This window comes from Perissodus microlepis, chromosome 7 (assembly GCF_051167445.1).
Source record: "Perissodus microlepis isolate ML-2025 ecotype Zambia chromosome 7, ASM5116744v1, whole genome shotgun sequence".
Lineage (NCBI taxonomy): Eukaryota > Metazoa > Chordata > Actinopteri > Cichliformes > Cichlidae > Perissodus > Perissodus microlepis.
In genome coordinates, this window is record NC_140467.1 from 49,020,375 (window position 1) to 49,041,229 (window position 20,855).

At 38.9% G+C, this 20,855-nt stretch overlaps 1 protein-coding gene across 1 annotated transcript in view; it reads right to left on the reverse strand.

The window, feature by feature from the left end:
- Positions 1 to 20,855, reverse strand: part of lamc3 (laminin, gamma 3) — a 138,857-nt gene that overhangs the window by 55,312 nt on the left and 62,690 nt on the right. Inside the window, exon 10 of the mRNA XM_084935632.1 lies at positions 6,442 to 6,640. Within this exon, the coding sequence (XP_084791758.1) occupies positions 6,442 to 6,640 (199 nt within the window). The remainder of the gene's footprint in view (positions 1 to 6,441; positions 6,641 to 20,855) is intronic.

Consider the following 20,855-nt stretch of genomic DNA (forward strand, 5'->3'; position numbering starts at 1 on the left):
AATGATTACAACTGACATACACACAGAATATTATAATCTAATAGAGCAACACCAAGAAAACAAAACAGCAGACTGCTGCAATGTAAACACCATCAGCTCTGTGCGGCAGGAACTGCGAAGCAGCTTGATTTTGATTGCCGCCATCTTCATCACAACATCCAACCTGTGATTGCTGCAGTGTTCAAAAAGTTGCTGCTTCCCTCAAATTGCAATATGAATCACCTGCCTGCAAGATCTACACATCAGAAAGATTTACCATAAGACGCATCAATGCATAAAACCGCTCTGTAAGTTTATGTTTATCTCTATATTTCTCTGCATGTAAATGTGATCTGATTGCTACAAGACATAATGTGCCTCCACATGTAGTTGTGGGAGGCTACAGTATGAATTATAGAGTAGCTTAGTAAGTGAAACTACTCAAACATTAAAACTGCAGCTGTTAACAGCAAAGGGTTGCAGTGGGTCAGAGATGCATTAACTCACACACTCATAGCGTCATAAAAAATATGGGAAAAGTATTTCATTCAAACCTAACTTTGCCATTAACTAAACTCTCTGCGCATACAAACTCACACTTTCATTTCCCTCAGTAAACTGTCCAACCATCAAATCTTTACACTTCCGAATGATGAGAATAGAACTGTGACTTCACACTTGTCTGTACCTACACAGCACATTCTGGGCATGTTATCTATAGTTAAATTTAGCTCCATTTTGAGTTGATATACCAAGCGTCCTCTAGTTTCACCAACAGCTTCAATATTTTTGTTAATCTGTATGACCTGCTGTGATTTTTTTCTGATTTTCTGTCACATTAGCTGTCACAATAGCGGCTGCTCATATTAAACAAGATTTAATAATGAGGTCTGCATATGTGCATGAAATCTATGTGAGCCGAAAGCTTAGGCGTTACCCTGCTTTTAGTGCTCGATTTTTCCTTCTCTTTGGTTTGATTGATGTCAAATGAGAGGAATGGATTTTCTTGCATGGTAAACACAGACACAGAAAGAGCTTTGGGTCTGAGAGCTTGAAACTTGAAAAATATTTTCCACTGCTGTGCTCTGGAGTACACTGCAAATAGGATTTCCACTTGTTTTGGTTGTTTAGGATAGCTATATTTGTTTGACTTTTTCAAAGAAAGTACTACAGAAATGACCAACAACAGCCAAAAGCCAACAGTTTTGTTTCTTCCACTTCACAGAGAACTCTTTCATCAACAGAGCCCATAATGAAGCTGTAGCTTTTTTTTTTTCCCTTTCTTTTTTTTGTTTGAAATTTAAATGAGACATTTTAATCACAATACAGACAGTAAGAAAAGCTTAGTGTTACATTATGGTCTTGTGAATTTTTCCAGAGTTTTCAGCTTCAAACACGTGTGTGAGTGTGAGCATACTATGTTGGGTCTCACAGACCTGTTTATATTGCAGTGTGTGTGTATGTTGTCATATGGTCCTTGGAATCAGGGCTTTGTCAGTAAAGGGCTTTTGTATCTTTTAACAAAATATGAATATTCATTCATATTAAAAATTAATATTAACACTTTGAATATAAATTACAAAATGAAGTTTTGGAAGACTGCCTGTGCCCATACACCCATTCCACTTCACACCTCTTCCTGGTCTCTGTCATCCAGCCAATATTGCAATTTGTTTGGCTATAACTGATAGGATACGTGACATCTTCACTCTCCCGCAGTCTTCAAACTGTTCATCTGTAGATAGAATTTAGTGCTGGAATCATGTCTGGAGTAGAAGGTAAGACCCCCTCTAAACCAATCCTTTCCTGTCCTTTCTCAGGAGCCTGCCTGACCCAGACCATAGCGTAGCTGCTGAATGTGAATCCAGAGACTAATTAGTTTAATCTGTGTTCATGCCCACATGTCTTTGAATTGTGAGACAATTTTTTTTTGTTTGCTGTCTGTATAGGCATTGAAACTAGTAAAGAAGAAAATGAAAATGAAGAGATATTTAATTTATTTTTTGAGCGTTTGTTTGTTTGTTGTGTCTCCTGCTAATTCACAATCAGATTGTTATGTCACTGCAAATGTACAATCAATTAATGTGTTAACTGATGTGTTTTATTTTTATTGTTATTAGGAAAGTCCACTGTCAGTTTTCACATCTGTCTTGAGCTGACAAAGTGCAGTATTTGGTAGTAATTGGCATGAATATTTTTGGTATTATGTGTAGTATTTCTAAAACAAATTTATTTTCCTCACTACTTTTTGTGTTGTGTAACTGCTCTCAGTGGAATTCACTGTTTATTTACCTTCTTTTTTTTTTTTTTTGCCTGTCCTGTTTGGATCTTTAGCCATCAGAATTGTTGTCTGAAGGCCAAGAAAGATGCCAAGCGGATTTACTTTACCAAGTGGATCATCATGGCCTTGCTATATTGGTGCATATGATTGACCTTTATTATAATTATGTATTGATTTGATTTGATTTTCGGTTGTTACAGACGGGGCAGACAGGACTGGGGGACAGGACACGGAGAAAAAATGAAATAAAGAGAGGGAGAGAAAGAAAAATAGAGGGGAGAAGAGATGGTGAGAAAGGGGGGGACGAAAAAAAAGAAAAACAAACGAAACACCTGGATCACCTGTATGGAAATAAAAATTAAAAAAAAGAGCAACATAATAAATACAACACCATCACAATAAACTAGCTAACAGTAGATACTAAATATTACATGCTATTGTGCATCACGCAAGATCGACAGCGCACAATGTGCTTTGAGGTAGCAGCCAAGAAAGGTGTAGTTTGTGTCTGTGAACACCTGTGTGTACACCTGTGTGCACACCTGTGTGGATCAGCATGCTTGTATTCAAAAGTTTTCTCCATGTAACGATCTGCTAGGGAGTGTGGGGAGCCATAGCCCCGTCCCCCAGGGCATGAAGCAGGTATGGAGGAGATCCAGGTACCCTCGCCCCCAGAGGGGCAAACTGTACCCGGACCCAGGAGATGTAATCCTTCTCTCTGGGGTGGAGGAAAGCAGACCGCCTTGTTGTCTGCAGTAGCAGAGAGGCCCCGCATCCCAGACCCCAATCTGACGGCCAGCACCTCCTCCCAGCCCCAACGGTTAACAGAACGGGGGTGAGTGAAGACCCCAAACCTCCCTCTGCCTGCTCATATGTAGTGTTACTGCGCGCTGTTCTAAAGTGCATTTAAAACCCAGAAGGGCATGGTGCTTCCTGCCAGAGAGCAGCACAGCTCCTCCCGAAAAAGCTGTAGCTTTAGATAGGCTCGTGCTAAAAGACAAAGCTGTTCCATCTATAAAGGGAAATGTTAAAGAGTTGGAACTGCAAGCTGCAAGTAACATTTCACTGAAATCTTTGTACTTCATTGGACAAAATGGTTTTCTGTGAAGGGAATGCTTGTATTGTGTTCTTTATAATTCTTTGAAGTATTTAAATTAGTTTATGTTTTTTACAAGACTATTTTAGAAGTCTGAAATTGATTAATGGTTGCAAGTAACCTCCGGTGGATGAGATCTTCCTTGACTTCCTTAAGGCTTAGCACGCTTTGGAGCTGAAAAGAAAAGGAACCAGAGGATGGATTCCAGCTTCAGGAACATCGCACTCCTCAGCCACTCCTCAGAACATCACATGCTGGAAAGTCTATGCCAGCGTACTGGAGATAAGAGTTCTTCCAATAGTCAAACTTTGGATCCAGGAAAAACAATGCGATTTTCATTCTGGTCCTGGAATGCTGGACCAGCTCAACATCCCTTTAAGAATATTCAAGGATTCGTGATAGCTTGCCAGCTAGTCTACATGTGATTTATGGACCTGGAGTATGTTCCTTTGGGTGTGGTTGTGATTCTTTGGGTTCATTGAGCAATAACCTCCAGTTTGCACTGGGGAATATGCAACTCCCCAGTGGCTGGGATGAGAATTAACATCTTCAAGTCCTGTTTTTCAGCTGGAAAAAAGTGGAGTGCTCACTTTGGGTTGTGAACAATTTGCTGCTACAGGTGTTGGAGGTTAGGCATAGCACCTGCAGTCATGGGGATGCTGTACAAGTCTGCTGTGATGAAGAGACAGCTAAGTGTGAAAGCAAAGCTGCCAGTTTACCAGTAAGTAGTGGTGCAACAAAATCTCACGGTTCGGATAGGATCATGGTTTTAAGTCACGGATCGGATCAATTCTTGGATCAGCAAAAAAAGAAAAAATTTTAACATTTACTTATTAACTTATTTAAGTATTTTTTGCCTATTAAAGACATTCAACTCAAGACTCATTCCACGCAATTATATAAAAACAAATTAAGGGCAATATAGGGCAGTACAGGGCTTTGTATCTACCACTCCGCTGTGATATAATGAGCGGTCACGGTCACGTAGCTTTCCGTTGACCTGGAGGTCCACCCATTTGTAGTTGGGCAACAGAAGATGCCTGGGACAGTTCAGCCACAACAAGGGCTGCTTAAATGCCGCAAACTCCTCTGCTCCTCCACTTGGACCGCCAGCGCCGGCCATAACTATCGCTTGACAGACTGACCACGCGCACCATACACATACTTTTTTTCCTTCTTTTTCGAATCTTCGGATCACGTGCGTGCCGAACCGTGGATTGGATCGGTTCAGATTACGGATCAACCGTGATCCGTTGCACCACTACCAGTAAGTCTACACTCTGACCCTCATCAAAGCCAGTTTAGCTGGTTCTGCATTTTACTGGGATGCCCCCTGAAAGGCAAAGTTTTCCAAGTACATTCTACCAAGAGGAGGCCACAGGACAATCCAGAGCACACTGGAGAGTCTACATCTCCTGCTGACTTGCAAACACCTTGGAGGTCTAGGTGTCTCTGCTGACCCATACCCAGATAAGTAACAGATGGATGGATGGATAAAAGTGACTAATGGGAAGTGATGTGAAATTTACTTCATTGGTGAAGTTTCAAGTGGAAAGAAGTGGAGTCCCAGGATAAATGTATATAGCTGGAAGAAAGCATAAGAGGCTTCCTTCAAAAAGGAGTCAAGACAGTACAATGTAAATGCATGTATGAGTGGAGATAAATGCTTTAAACTACTTCCACACAATTTCAAGATGGTTTCTTACTTCAGTTTATGAGATTTACTTCTACTGTTAAGTCATTACGGTGGCAGGCTTCAGTATCATGACTCAAGCCTTACTTTACAGCTTGTGAAAATATATGTTTTTCCTGTTCTGGGATCATCACTTGCTCATATCCAAATACTGTGGAAATTGTAAATCATCTGATACTTATATATTGCTTTTCTACTCAATTTGAGCACTCAAACTGCCTTCCATCACAAGTCTTTTTCATCCAATCGCACACATTCATACAGCACTTCTATTTTCTATTCAAACAGTATCAATATGTGGCAAAAAAAGGAAAAAAAGAAGGATGTATACCAGTATACCAGTCCTTCACATGAACGGAGGACTCAGGGATCAATCCAAGCACCTGAGCTACAGTGTTTAGGTTTCACTTAGGTTTACGTCTCTGATATTTATGTGACCATTTTCATATACTGTTTTTATTTGCTCCTTCAACAGACCAATTTTCTTCATGGAAATCAATAATGTTTTTCATCCACTAGCTGTGTGTGGAAGCCTGTATCTAATTTCAAGCCTTGGTGTTGGCACGTGAGGCTGCAAAGGGACCACTACTGTCTGCATACACGCGCTCCCTCCAGGCTATAGACACACCCTACACTCCATCCAGTGCTCTGCAAGCTGTCGCTATAATCCACTTAGCTCTCCTTTCCATGCTACGACCTGGTCATCCTTCCAGCCCGACCCCCCTTCCCTGCCTCCTTGAGCTTAATAGTGGAGTGACCTCCCTACTCCAGCCAGAACATCCGACTTTTACAAGTTTCTTCTATTAAAGAAATACCTCATATGCCCTCTCTTTCTACTCGATAAATTCTCAAGGCTTTTCTATTTTTGTAGACCAACGTCCCCTTTTTCCACAAGATTCTGCCTTACTTTATAGTTTTTAATTGTTTAACTCTTTGATTTCTTTCCAATGATTTTAGACCAAAATAACACTTTTGACCCCAATAGAATTACTCTCAGTATCACTTTTGTGAATTTTGGATGCATTTTCTCTGCTCCACATATTACATGTCACTGCAGGTAAGACCATCTGCTATATGTATAAAATGTAAAAATGGAAATGTAACGTGTGCCAGATCTACATGACAGCCAGCGCATGAGGGAGCTGGCTCATCACCGCGTTCATATCCTGACACTCTGCTGGGACGGTGACAGCAAAGTCAACGTGGGTGAGCTGTAATCAGTACTGAATAGGATATACTCTTGTGACTCAGGCGACAGGGAGATGCACAGATTCAAAGCAAAACAAACATATCAACATACAAGCTAAGACTTTGATATTTTCTAGAGGGACAAAAAACTAGAACACATTCAAACACTCAAAAATTATGAAACCTCTCAGTGCGGTCTTGTACCTGATGGTGAAAGAGTGCCGTGGTGTGAGGCCAGGGTGATAACCAAGCACTGGTTGGAATGAAAGGTCAGCAGACAGAGTGATTCCAGAGCCCTCGAGGACCAGGGCGATGTGGTCGGGCAGCAGCTCGGGGGTCTCAGAGGCAAAGGTGATGAAGAGAAGCTGGCCATAGCTGTAGACTTTGTGACCCAGGAATTTCACTAGAGTGGTAAGGGCAGAAACTGGATGTTAGAAAGATGCATGGATGGAGTTTTATTACTGGAGTCTGAGTCAGCTCTGTGCCATCAATGTAGTAAATACAGAGCTAAACTTTTGTGTATAAGCATGGTGTTTTTTGGAAGTAGGATTAATTGTTTTGTGCTTTTCAAATAATCTGCCAGTTCCTTTCACTTTGAGTTGATGTGTGTGTTCATGAGGGCAGTGGAGTACAAGCTTTTTGAGATCACGTGGAGCACTGCAGGAATCTGCGTGTAATTACCCACCCTCTAGGCTTTGGCTCCTCATATAACAGGACTTCAAAGCTTTTTAGCTACCACAAGATACCCCCCACTACCGCTACCACCCCAAACTGGCCAAAAGAACATCACACAAGAGTTATACGCTTCTGATGTATAAAAATAGGCAAAAATCTTCCACTTCCTCATTATGCAGATTTGAAAAATGTAAAAAGCCCAAGCCATTGTATAGATCCTGTACAGTTTTGCTCTAAAAATGCACAAATTATAACAATTTAAAGAAAAAATAAAAAAACACAAATAAAGCAAGCTGCCGTTCTCTACAATACCTGGATGAGTGAGTGGGCAAAACTGACAGGTTGCACGCTTGGTTGCCATCTTGTTTTTGAGTGTAATGGTGTGTGAAGTACATCCTGAACTCTTTTGGGGGTTGAGAGGGCTGTGGACTTGAAAGAATCGTTTTGCTTGCGAGGGGCCTCTGGCGTCACTCAGAACAATTCACCTGTCTTATCATCTAATATCTGCTCAACCAGGAGCTGGCTTTTATTATCTGGGCTGTGCCCTTACATGTGCAGCTTGCCCTCGCTGTGACGTCCACAAGCGTGTTAATCGATGGTTTTTACTTGACCTCTCTCTCACCTGCCTTTTTGCACTGTGACTTGAAGTGTTGCTTTTCACCAGTGCTGCTCGCAATTACCTGACGATTTGTTAAAGTGCCTTGGTTAAGTACTGTTATACACTATTGCTTTAATAAAATGAAGCTTAATTGTTATTTCGATTTGGTCTGGACCGTGCTTCTTCTTTTATCACAGCATGCAAATTATGATCAAGTAAATAATGTTTAGTAAATGTATAACACAACAGATTCTTATATAGGTAGTCATTCTGTAGCTTCAGCAACTTTTCCAGTGAGACTTTTGTAACTCTAATGTAAGGATTATTTTTTTTCCAACATGAAGTGACAGACTGTTATGTCTAATAAGCTGCAAGCTTTCACACATAAGAAACCAAGCTCAAAAACCAAGCCAATGCATCACACTTCCATCACAGTTGCTAACATTTTTTTTTCTTTTTTGCAACAATGCATGAACGAGGGATGGGCACTGTGTTATTGATACGTATTACGGATTAGTATTTGTGGGAAATGAAAAACAGGCAGTAATAAAAGGGAGAAGGCTTCAATTACACGACCAATCAATAGCACTCGTCTAAGTCTAATAAGGCATCATTCATGTAAACGCAAGATCAAAATCATTTGAAACAGGCACAGCGAATCAGAACAAGGATAAGTGGTTTCACAAGCAGCTGCTGAGGACGAAACATTTACTCATTTTGAAATGAGCTGTCGCAGGTCTTAGTGTAATTTCAGAATCAATCGATGTTCCTAACTGTTAAAAAAACCAAAATAGGTCAAGAAAGAAAAGAGGCTAAGCTAACTCATTGACCAATTAAAGACTAATTCCTTCATAGAACACCTTCTAAACATCTAACCCATTAGAAAAAATGACCAATATTGCAAGGCCAAGATGTTTAGACCCAAAGACTGAAACACCTCCACATGATGCGGTGATGCAAGGTAAATAATTCAAGTCTGCGTTTCACAGCAGTTGATAAACACAATTCTGTTTAAAGCTTTAACACTGATTTATGGATCACATGGGGCAACAGCTAGTTTTATTAGCATTAGTTTGCTGCAGGCTAAAATGCTCCAGATTTCATTTGGCAGATCATAAGACAACAAACGACTCCAAATTCAGGACTGTCCATGTGGACTGGAGGTTTGGCAGCAATAAAAATATAGATAGTCAAGCAAGATGTGTAGCTGTCTGGCTTGTCATAATATGCTCTATATAATGGTGTTGCATTTACTTGGTTAAAACTTCTCTACTGGTATAAATTAATATAGTTTTCTTTTCTAAATTTATTTTATTAAAGATGTAAACACAAAAGATTTTAGTAGAAAACACAAAGGTTATAAAAGAAAGAAAGAAATGATCATCTACTAATACACAAATAATGTATCCTAAGACATGCGGCCAAAAAAGGGAAACATTATTTTGTGTATTTATTTCTATATGTTCAGATGTACAGTCAGTAATTTCTTACCTTTCTATAGGCTTCATGTTTTCAGCTATATTTCTAGTAAACGTTTGCTCATTTATATTTTTAATTAAATACATTTTTAAAAAAAACTTCTACAGATTAAATCAGCATGGACGTGAGTGGGTTAGGACTAAATATATATATTTAGTTTCACATAAATCTGTAACAAAGCATTGTTTAATAGACAGAGCATGCTTATGCATTCAGTGTTGCTCATGCTATGCAGGCACCAACGTTCAAAGTTGCAATTTCCTTACAGCTTATATTTTTTCTCATACAGGGTGACATTTTCTACTATCTGAGCTGTTAGTAAAACTAAACAGAAAAAATGATGACAGCATAAACTAAATTTTTCAAAACTTGTTTTACTGTTTTAACAATTGCTTTGGCACTTTTTGTCTGACCACTTTTGTTAACCAGTGATGGGTTGTACCTCACCAAAAGCCTCTAATTCATGTGTCAAAATTAAGCTTTTATTTCGTGGAATAAATGGTGGCAATTACCAAAATGACAAGTTTTTTGACATTGTGTAAACCAGGGTGGGTGACTTTTTTTTTTTATATTAACAATTTGACTAAATGAGAGTGGACTTATTTGTGTCTCTAACGCTGTAGTCCTATTAGTTTTCTACCAAAGAACCTTTTGCTATTGTACATCACTGTAAGGGAAAGGGTAAAAGAAAAAAAGGGAGACAGTTACTCAAGGACTCTCAGTAAAAACAAATGACGTTGTTGTGTCAAAGTTGTGTCAGTTGTATACAGTTTGAACATTCTTGGTCATGTATATCCTCTTAGTCAAAATTAATTGTGTTTCTACAAATGAATTAATTAATGTTTTTACCCTCTAAAACATCTGATCATTATTTCATTGTGTGAGTCATCAGTTGCATAATAATTAATCTGTCAAAATCTGAGGAGATTGTAAAACATGCTTATAGAAAATAATGGTAACAGAGCTCTGACAATTTCTGAACATGGAGCAGACAAATTTGTCTATTATAGATTTTATTTGTAACGCCTGTTCATAGAGGAGAGAGAAGTGTAACAATTGGATGGGACGGATGTCCCATTCACACCATTTTGACCCTTTTGCAGTGCAAAGGAGAGCATTGGGTGTGGGGTTGATGATAATCTATGGCCAAACTGAGTGGTAAGATTTCCTGTCATTCCTGACACTGTTTTGTTCTAACAGCAGTTTTATTTTTAGCTGTAACCATGACTGATGTTTTACAAATCTTTGACTTAGCTTCATGTGTTTTTGAACAATACCTATGGATGCATTTCAATAAAATGGAACTTTATGTATTATCTCTGCCATCTTCTCTTTGAGATGACATAGATGAACTCTTTTATAAGGTTCTACCTCGACTGTCAGTCTCTCAAATGCTACACAACAAGGACTCAAAAATGTATCACCACCAGCACCAGATCATTGTTGCACTGTAAAAACAGTCCAGGTAGAGCTAATATATTTTGGAATCAGGCAAGTGTTCATTACCAACATTTGGGTAGTGATGCACTGTAATGAGTAATGTAAGAAACTTGTGCTCATCGAACTATTACTTTTGAAATGATTAATAGGAAATACATACTGAACATCCCTTGCATAACTGTGGGTAATGAGCCCAGTAATACTATTGTCTGACTAAGCTAATATTCTCTCCTAAAGTGCTCCCTTATGGTGGTGAGGGCTTCGTTTTCAGATGTAGCTTGTTGGCTATTATTCTGCTGGGGGTTTGATTTACGTCATGTGGTTCCCGGGAGTTCTCTCTCTGTCTGTAAGGAACTGAGGAACCAAGGGATAATTACTCACAATCCTAATAGACCATCGAAGAATAGCCCCACTTGCAGGCCAATCTCCAAAGTAATGAATCACTATAGAAAAAACAATGAAAGGATTATTCATGCGTAAGTGTGATTTGCAGTCTGTGTATTTCCAAGGATTTATATTCATTCATCATCTCACATGAGAAATTGGGGAGGATTTAAAAATGTAACAAATAAGTAAATAGTGCAGCGTGCTGTATTCATGTGCAACTTGCTTTTCTACTTCATGAAAAATTGATTACTCAATCAACTTCAGTCCCAAATAAATCAGCAAGTTACCACTAAAAATAGGTAACAAAGTAAAAAGTTACTTCAGAAAATGGGATAAAAACAAACAAACATACATTTATTTAAAAAAAAGTCTTCCTTCCTCTTTGAAGTTTTAAGTCAGCAAAGACTCTTGTAATGTATATATGGGCTTAGTACCTAAATTCACGAAAGAAAGAAAGAAAGAAAGAATTGTAAAGTAATCAGGTTTTGGATTTGCCATCAAAAATAACTGGGTGATGTTGTGCTATTCTGTACAGTTCATGATACAAAACATTACTGTATATACAAAAATAGATTTTACCCACTAGTTAGTGAAATCCAGTTTTAAAGCTTTAATTTAGCATTTTAGCTGCTGACATTCTGGAATGCTTTCAACGAACAAGTTATTAAGTAAAATAACAATTTTAAGGCATAAGAAACTCAAGCAAGTTCAATTTTGTGTTCTGCAGCATAGGAGACCTTTTAGCTGCTCCCACAGAGACCATTAAGTCACCACATGGTTCCACCTACTGTTCGCATTTCATCCTTGTCATTCTCTCATAAAAATGTCAGTAAAGTTGTGATTGCAGTATTTCAGCATCTAGCAAGCTCTACTTATGAAGAGCTTTGAAAACAAATAAAATGATAGTAATTTTACATTCTTCAAAGGTCAGAAAGAGAAGGCTAATAATTTACAGTGATGGATTATGTTGCACTGGTACACAACAGACTGTTACATCCATGGTCACTGCTCAGTTTGGTACATATAAAAGTGAGAGATGCCATTCGAAGAATTAAAAACGTATTTTATGGGAACAATCAGCAAATTGAAGAAATTTCTATCAGATTACACCAGATACTCTATACATATAGAGTTCATTATGTCTCACTAACCATTAAAACTAAAGCTAATGTAGAGTATTTTTCTAAAAAACTGCCAAGGTTTCCAGTTATACTAGGAATTTCTTCTAGAAAAACTTTGGTATTATATCTTTAGTAAAACTTGCCAAATTCCACCTTTACATTAGTTTTACATTGCCTGGAGTTCGGAAAGCAGCCACGATGTCTCATGTAACATCTGCCTGTATTGTAGAATGTATTTGGTTAAAAGACCAGAAAACCTCAAGGTGGCATCAGTACAGGTCAGCTGACAACAGCTGGTTTTCAAAGAATAAAAAATATAAATATACAGTCCACCACATAAATTATTAGTCTTTTATACCTCTTCCCAAATCCGACGTTCATCCTGGTGCTAAGTTATTAGCAAAAGCCAGCTTGATTAGCATGCTGCATAGTATATATTATAGTATTTTTTATATCACAGAAACAGATAGTTAGTGCAATGCAATGTAAAATGAAATATTATTATTTAACTCACTAAAACCGGGTAAAAGATTTCTTGGATGGGTTGCTAGTATGGCTAGTTATAAAATTTTCTGGATAAGTGATAATTAGAAAAATAAATAATAGCGGTCCAATTTAGTGGCCTAATAACAGCTAGTATCCCACTATGACACCTGACACTCAGCAGCAAATCTCTAATATCTTTATTAGTGATTTTCATACCTTTAAGTCTTCTATAGCAGCGATTATAGAAATCACAGAAGTTCCCAACTGATAGAGGTGACCTCGAAGTATCCAAATACTAAGTAAAAGAAGCTTCAATGCTTCTTTTACTGCTTCCTTTAGCAGAGGAGACACTGGGACCATGCTTTATTAAAGGGGAGGAGAAAAGGCAGTTCCATAATTCATAACAAAGGACCACCTGACAATTCATGAAAACAATCAACATAATAAACAAAGTGTATGTAAATGTTACCTGCAGATATATTTTGAGGTTTTAACAACTGCCTCTTAACCTCACAGCAGAAGATTATGAGCTCTATTAAGTGATTAAAGTGTGTTTAAGGTTCTGTATAATCAGTTTGCATGAATGTCCTTTGCTGTACTGCAGCCTTTAGGATTATCATAATTTCGTTTTTATTTGAGGTCAGCTGCGATAAGTGATGGATAGAGAGAATTTTAATGCAGTCACAGAAATCCTAAACAGGGCGGTGAAAAAGAGTTACACTGGATAACAGCAGGTAAATATTAGAAAATAAGATGTATTGAATGTTATAGGCTATTGGACAGACTTACTAATCAGAGGAAATTACTGTGAGACGAGTGAAGGTCGTTCACATTCTCAGTGCACCTCTCTTCTGTTTTGCTAATTTTTACCAGTTCTACTCACCTTTCCTTCACCTCAATGTTGTTTTCATCGAGGTCGAGGAAAAGAGGTTAGGAAAAAGAAAAGGAGGGACTTTTCAAGCACCCACACTTTACTTATGGACACATGATATTAGTTAACAGATTGTAGACGATAGACCTGCCCTTAAGTTATTTTTTTTAAATAAAACTGCTTCATGATCATGTTATTTTTTCAACATTTGCTCATAAACATTAATGTACTGATAAGTGTAGTAGCCTCTTTTTTTGTTTAAAGCAGAAAAGAGGGTGAGTGAACCTCAAAGTCTCTTACACTAATGACTCACTCTAAATTAAAATAACTTATATCTTGCTTGTTTTACTTTCAGATATAATGAGGTGTAAAAACAAGTAGATTTAATTTGGTTTGTGTCAGAAAAACCAGGTGAATTCAGGAAAAAAAACAGTTTCAGGGCATGGGGACTTCCACATTAAACATGCAAAATATGCTCTCTTAACTCATTGGTTTTCAAGGTGCAATTTTCATAACCTCTGAAGAGATGCCAGGTTGGAGTGAGACTCCCAGTGCTCCTTTTGTTAAGTTGAACCACTGACCGTCTATGAGCTGTTGGTGGCTTTGTAGAGACAAAACAATAGTACCATCAAATTTCTCATCCAAATCTTGGCAAGAAAATGATTAAATGTATTTCCTAAAATGTCAAAAAGTACTGCTCTAGGCAAAAAAAATACCAAGCATTCACTGAGCTTCTCCAATTGGTTGGTGTTCTCTGTTTATCATTGTGCAGCAAATATCACTGTGTTTCGGACTGTTAGTCAGACAAAACAAGATATTTTAAGATGTCATCTTGGACTCTGGAAGCTGAAGGACAAAACTATCAACAGTGAAATATATCAACAGAGAAATTGCTAATAAAAATAATAGCTGCAGCCCCGGGTCATTGCAAATAAATGATGCGTGCATTTGAATGAACAACAGCAAAAGCAGCAAAAAGAAACCAGAGCTGCAGTTTGAGCCACTTGATTTCCATTTTGTTTCTATGAGTCTGTCAGAATGATCTGAAGTCCGCTCACTGTGCCACCTTTGACACTGTGCCAGAGACACGTAAAGCTGCCATCACAACAAGTGATAGATGCCCGTATAACTTTTGGGGAATGGAGAAGCAGCTCCCAATCAATCAGAGGGTTTAGACTTTGCTCCAACCAAATTAAATCAGCTCCATTTCAATTAAATCACTGCTGCCTCACACAAACCGGAGTCCCACTGAGGCTCTAACATCGACCACCATGCAGGCAATCTGAGGGCAAAGGCTGGATGGACAAACCTTAAACTTTTAAACAGGTTCAATACTCTCAGGACTCTAAAAGTCTGACACTAAACTGCACCGCCTGCAGGCACTCTATGGCCCCGTGGTAGCTGCAATCTAAATGTGATTCCAGGAAAGGAAGGAAGATTTTATTCATATCCAAGCTGACTGATGAAGCAAAACACATCACAGAAAGTAAGCACATGCAGACTAGTGTACTACACATGAAATACAGAAGCACAAAGAGCAATTGTATATAAGAGAAATATACTAGGGCAGCGGTCCCCAACCCCTGGGCCACGGACCGATAGTCGTTTGATACCGGGCAGCGAGACCCATATGGAAAAGATATATATAAATCTTATAAAGTTTGTATCTGTCTTGTGTGAAACTTGTATGAAAAGCATACAAGAGTGAAAACAGATATAAGATCCCTTGAAAAATTATATAAATGAAACTTGTATGTTTTGGATACTTACTAAAACAATATATTAAAGTAATGAGAAAGTGGCCACTTTCATGAGTAAATCATATAAGTTTTTACTATTTCTTTTCCATATGGGGAGTTAAGGCTCGGATGTGAAATATATGGTTTTCAGGGTTTTTATTGGTTTTTATCGTTATTTTTTTTATCATTAACTTGGTTTCCCTGGGTCTTTTTTCGTGTGTTATGAATAAATTTTCCTTTTTTTGTACCGGTACTGGTTTTATTTTGCTGTATTTATCTGCGAGACCTTAGAGGCCAGTCCGTGAAAATATTGTTGGTCATAAACTGGTCCGTGGCGCAAAAAAAAGGTTGGGGACTGCTGTACTAGGGGACTGTGGCTCAGGTGGTAGAGAGAGGTTTTGCAGTTTGGTTCTTGGTCTGCTATGTGGACCCACATAATCCCCACTTTGGAAAAACATTGACTGGTCTGCTAACTTTTTGGGGGGTTTCTATTGTATCCAGCGGATACCTCGCCTAAAAGTTCCTATTATGTCTTTTGGTCATTGTTAAAAATTTTTTTAGATATGCTTTTAAATGGCTAATAAAAAAATTACATGTGATCAAATGGCACTGTATGCTTTCAAGATTTCATTCCTAATATCCACATTGAGATATTTAACAACATGCAACCAAAGATGGCTTCCAGAACCAAAAGTCCCATGCCTAGAGATGATGTATATTCTAGAGATGGACCGAGCCGATATTACGTATCGGTATTGGTCCGATACTGACGTAAATTACTGGATCGGATATCGGAGAGAAATAAAAAAATGTAATCCGATCCATTAAATATCAAAAAAGCACCTCACGAAACTTGCGACATGGCGTAACTCGGCTCATAACAGTAGCACGTCGGAGCAGTGTGCGTCAGATGATAGAGCGGCTGTGTGTATTTGGAGCCTTGCTACCAATAGACTGTGCACGTTAGCATATGCTACTTCTGGTGCGGAAACTCCTGTGGGGAGCTTTGTTTCCCCACAGGTAGCCAATTTTATTTTTTGACAGTGCAAAACATTTCGTCGACATCCAGTACTGCACTTCAGAGTCACACTGCTAGCAATCGATGCAGCGATTCTGTACTGTGCAGGAGAGACGTCACGGAGGAGATCGTCTGCAGCGATCAGGACGCAGGACACAATGTGACGTTAAAAAAAATAAGCATGCAAACTTGCACTAAAAAATCTGCGAAACAGAGGTGAAAGGTGAACCGCGTTATAGCGAGGGACCACTGTAATTTTGAAGGTAAGTCACAACATACCCTTTGTAAATACTAATGTATAGAAACCGTTACCAGCAATCATTCATTTTTTGTGTGGTTTTTTTTTCACGGTTTGTTAACATGCTGTGTAGGTGTGTACTTGACTAGCTGATATCGACATAACGGGGGAAACATCTGGTTTGACTATTCTTCACCTATAGTTTGAATGCTGAACATTTGCCTGTTTAAATCATAAGACCAGTCACTATACAGAGATGTGCTTCTGAATGTGGACGATGTGTCTTCTGCATGCAGTAATGCAGTTCTAGTGATGTAAACAACTGATCGATCTAAACTCTTTAAACGTCAAAACTGATCATTAGATTTTTTGTGACACAACAGTGGTGAGTGTTCCCACCTTCTGCTCTTTGTAACTTAATGCGATCTTTCCGTTTTCGAGTTTTGGACATGATTTTGGAGTATATCTTCGCAGTAGCGATTGACCGCAAAGTAAAGCTACCGGAAATGTACAACCCTACATCCGGTCTCAAACCAGGAAGTTAGCATTTTCTCGTGCACAGGGTCTATCCGGCATTTCATCTCCGAGGAAGTTTTCCCAGAGAGAAGTAAAGCAAGTGTGTAAGTTCATCTCTGAATGTTTGTAAAGCATTCCCACGTTAAGCTTAACAACCGATATATGGAGCGACTGCCTCTTCTCTCCCCCTCCCTCTCCTGCTGCTACTTCAATCATGAAACTGCTTAATGATCAGCTGATCGGCTTTTCTGTCGTGAGTCCGTCTCTCTTGTTTGTTTATCGCCCACTTTGCACCAGAAAGAGGAAACCAGCGGCTGAACAACAGCAGCACTATTAAGCTTGATAAGCTGTTGTTAGAATTTATTTAATATTACTTTCTACACCAGGATCCTTTTCTATGCAGCTGACGGCTGGTAACTGTGCAGGGGCGGATCTAGCAAAGTTTAGCCAGGGGGGCCGATGAATGAACAGGGAAAAGGGGGCACAAAGACATACTTTTCTTTCTTATTCTCATTTAAAATGTCTAGCTTTTAATAAATAATTATCTGAATCTTACACCCAAAGTTTTAATCTGATGTAAAATGTATAGAAGTCCATTACTGTATATAGTAACTGTTAAGTCTAATATACCCTAGTAAGCTATAGTACTTTTTCCTTTGGGAAGATACCATCTGTGCAGTCTGCAATTCTGTTGAAGAAAGATATTGAATCTTTTTAATTATTCTTGAAAAATAATTTATTTCTGTGCATTTTTTTTCACACTGCATCAAATTAAAGTTGATTACATCGATTAAGCATCATGGGGGGTGGTTCCCTATTTTTTTTTGCTGGGAGTTTGCAACCCTGTTAGTTAGGTTGCTTAATATTTCTGCTAAGTACTCTTTAAAATACCAGAATAGGGAGGATGGAGTAGGTTTAAGTTTATTAGATTGATCAGTGTTGCTGAACTATGAAATATTTTGGGTGCAGTGTATTTTTTACATACAGGTATAACAGAATAGCTTTAGTGTTGTTTATTTAAACTTGAGTATGAACTTATACAAAATGCAGCAAGATATTTAACAAACAGTTTTATTGATTAAAAAACACACTATATCGGATTCATATCGGTATCGGCAGATATCCAAATTTATGATATTGGTATCGATATCAGACATAAAAAAGCGGTATCGTGCCATCTCTAGTATATTCATATGCAGATGTCCGTGTGTAATTAATGGCAGCTCTGCTGCCATTAGTGTGCGTGTGAGTAAATGCAAAACACATGCAATACGCTTTGTAAAAGTGATGAGGTTTAAAGATGCTATAAAGGCTAAGAGCAGACTATTTTCTGTTTTACAGTTTTTAAGAATTACAGCTGCTTCATATACTTCAGAGAAGAGGACACAGTGGAGTGTGAAGCAGCGTGAACCTGTGATCTACTCAGATTACTTGTGTTAGCTCTGAGGGCTCTTGTGAAACCCACACAGAACTTTTCTAAGAGGAATTCTGACATGCTGTTCTTTTATTAGAGTGTTTACATCAAAAGTATAACTGCAAGGCAATGTGTTTGTGTGGGCAGAACATTACAGGTACACTGCAAGTGAGAAGATCCAGGAAGTTCACAGTGAATGATATATGAGGTTTATGGGGAAAGCTTTGGAAAGTTATCAATGGTGTGTTAACACCAATAAGAAGAGACTCACTTGTAATAATATTTTTGCCAAGATCAACCTCCAATTTTAAAGTGATGCCAACACCAAGTGCCAAAAACTGTAGTTGCTCAAATGGCCACTTGAGGCCGGCTGCAAAAGTGATTCAATTCCTGGCAGAAATACAGCAGAAATAAACACGTTTACAGCCTGGTATAAAAAACAGCTTGGGTCTTTATAGCTCTTTCCCTCCTTCATGACTGCACGGGGAAGTGACTTTCTAAAGAAATTGTCCATTTAAGGCATAAAGTTAGGAAAGGTAACCAGTCTGAGTGACAGATGGCTGTCATTTTGTGTAAGGAGCTGGCTGGTTAGTTTTTCCAGCAAGTACTTTTATAAACAGTTCTGATTTCTTCGTGCCACAATTAGCATGGGATTTATTATCAGTGAATTAAGAATGTGCCCTACTAACAAAAGTACCTAGCCAGCACTAGCAAAGCTCAGCAGTGGTCATATCTGCTAGATTAAAACTAAACACCCCCCCACACACACACACCCAAAAACCCCCAGAAAACAACAACAAACATTAAACCACCAGGTGATTGCTCAATGCTTACAACCGTCTTTTATTTACTGCCTGTGGTCAAGACTAAAGAAACTCCAAGAGGGCACAGATTTTTTTGCAGAGCCTGAAATATTGCCTGTCAGGATGTCTTTAGACGTTATCAGTTTATTTCAAGCATATTGAACTGTCTCACTCAATCACTCAGTCTAAATTGGCTGACTTTTGCTTCTGCTCTGTTTCTCTTCAACTCAGTTTTATTTTTATTCTCATTCCTCCCTCTTCCATGTTTCCACTGCACTCCCCGATTTACATTTGCTGCATCTCCCTTCTGTTTTTGTATACCCTTCCAGATGATGAGGCCACTAGACTGAATTACATGCAGACTTAGTTGCAGGTAGTGCTCAGGCTGTGTGAGGCCCTTAGCTGCCACATGCAGCTTGAGTCAGACTGACAGGTAGCCTGGGGCTGATATCACGGATCTTCTTTCTCTCCCTTTCACTCCTCAACTATATGCTGCTCGCCTCCCTTCTGCTAGACATTATTGCATTAAAATTCACTCCCCCCCCTTTCTCCCCTGCTTAAGGCTTAGCAGGTTGGCATGTGGTGCATATACTCAAATCCACACTGCAAGCTTCTCCAACCCATGGCTGCAAGGACTTATGTTAGATGATGTCCCCTTCAGCATGAAACAGTGCTCAGCCAAGAGAACCGCCGTTACTGTCCAGCAGATTCAAGTGGTGACCACAGTTGCTGGAGGCAGGTCAAAGCAACTGTTTAGGGTGGTACTTCATGTTTGTCTGTGATAGTTCCTGGCAGCCACACTCGAGCGTTCCGTCTGTTGAGTCACCGCGGGGACTTGAACTCAGCCTGTGTCAACTGTCAAGCAGATGTCCAGGATCGGAAGGAGGGGAAGTGGCAATGCTTCAGAGAAACAGCGTCCTCAAGTGCATACACAAATACTCGTTCGTAAATGCCCACGTATATTAATTTACTACTTGACAGACTAGCGCTGAAAGGAAAATAGAAGGGAGGACAATTTGAGATGTGAGCAAAAATGAAAAAGAAAAAAAAATAGATCTTCACACAGCGCAGAAGAAGGAACAATTCTGACAGCCCAGCTGGTGTAAGTGATTGTTTGATTGTCATGGGGAATTCAGGAAACTCGAGTGAGATTCTTTCTCCCTTTTTCGTTTGACATAGTGTCTAAAAAGGCTGCCTGCCTGGCCAGCAACTCCTTGTTAAACACTATTAAGGAAATATCTGTGACGCCCTGTCCTTCTCCTAGCTATGGGTGATATTTCTGGAGCAGAATGAGCCATGAAGATCCCCCAAAACGTGCCACTCCCTTGCTTTACCAGTTCAATAAAATAACAGATGATTGAATCCCGTCCCTCAAGTGACAGCTCAAGGCGAAAGCAAACTACGGTGACAAATACATTTGCGGCAATCACAGAAATTGTGTTTTGCATGATGTTTGAGGAGGAGTTGTCACTCAGAATTATCTCTTTCTCTGGTGACGAACACTGGAGAGGGATTTCAGCACAAAATACAAATTAAAAAAAATAAAAGAAGAGGAGAAACAGTGTGAGAGAAAATTCCAAAGCTGCTTCCAAAGCTGCTGCTCTGGTCTAATCTTTAAAAAAAAAAAAAAAAAAAAAAACTGTACACATGCACAAATATGAAAAAAAGAGGGGAGAAAATTAGATCATTAATGGGGATGGTAAAGCAATAGATGTGTGCACTTATTATGTGGAGAGACAACATAAACAAGTACTGCACAAAGTAGATAAGCAGGCTGTCACAAAGCTGCTGTTGGCCAGTGGGGGCCACTAATCTGAGTGCTGTGGACTACAG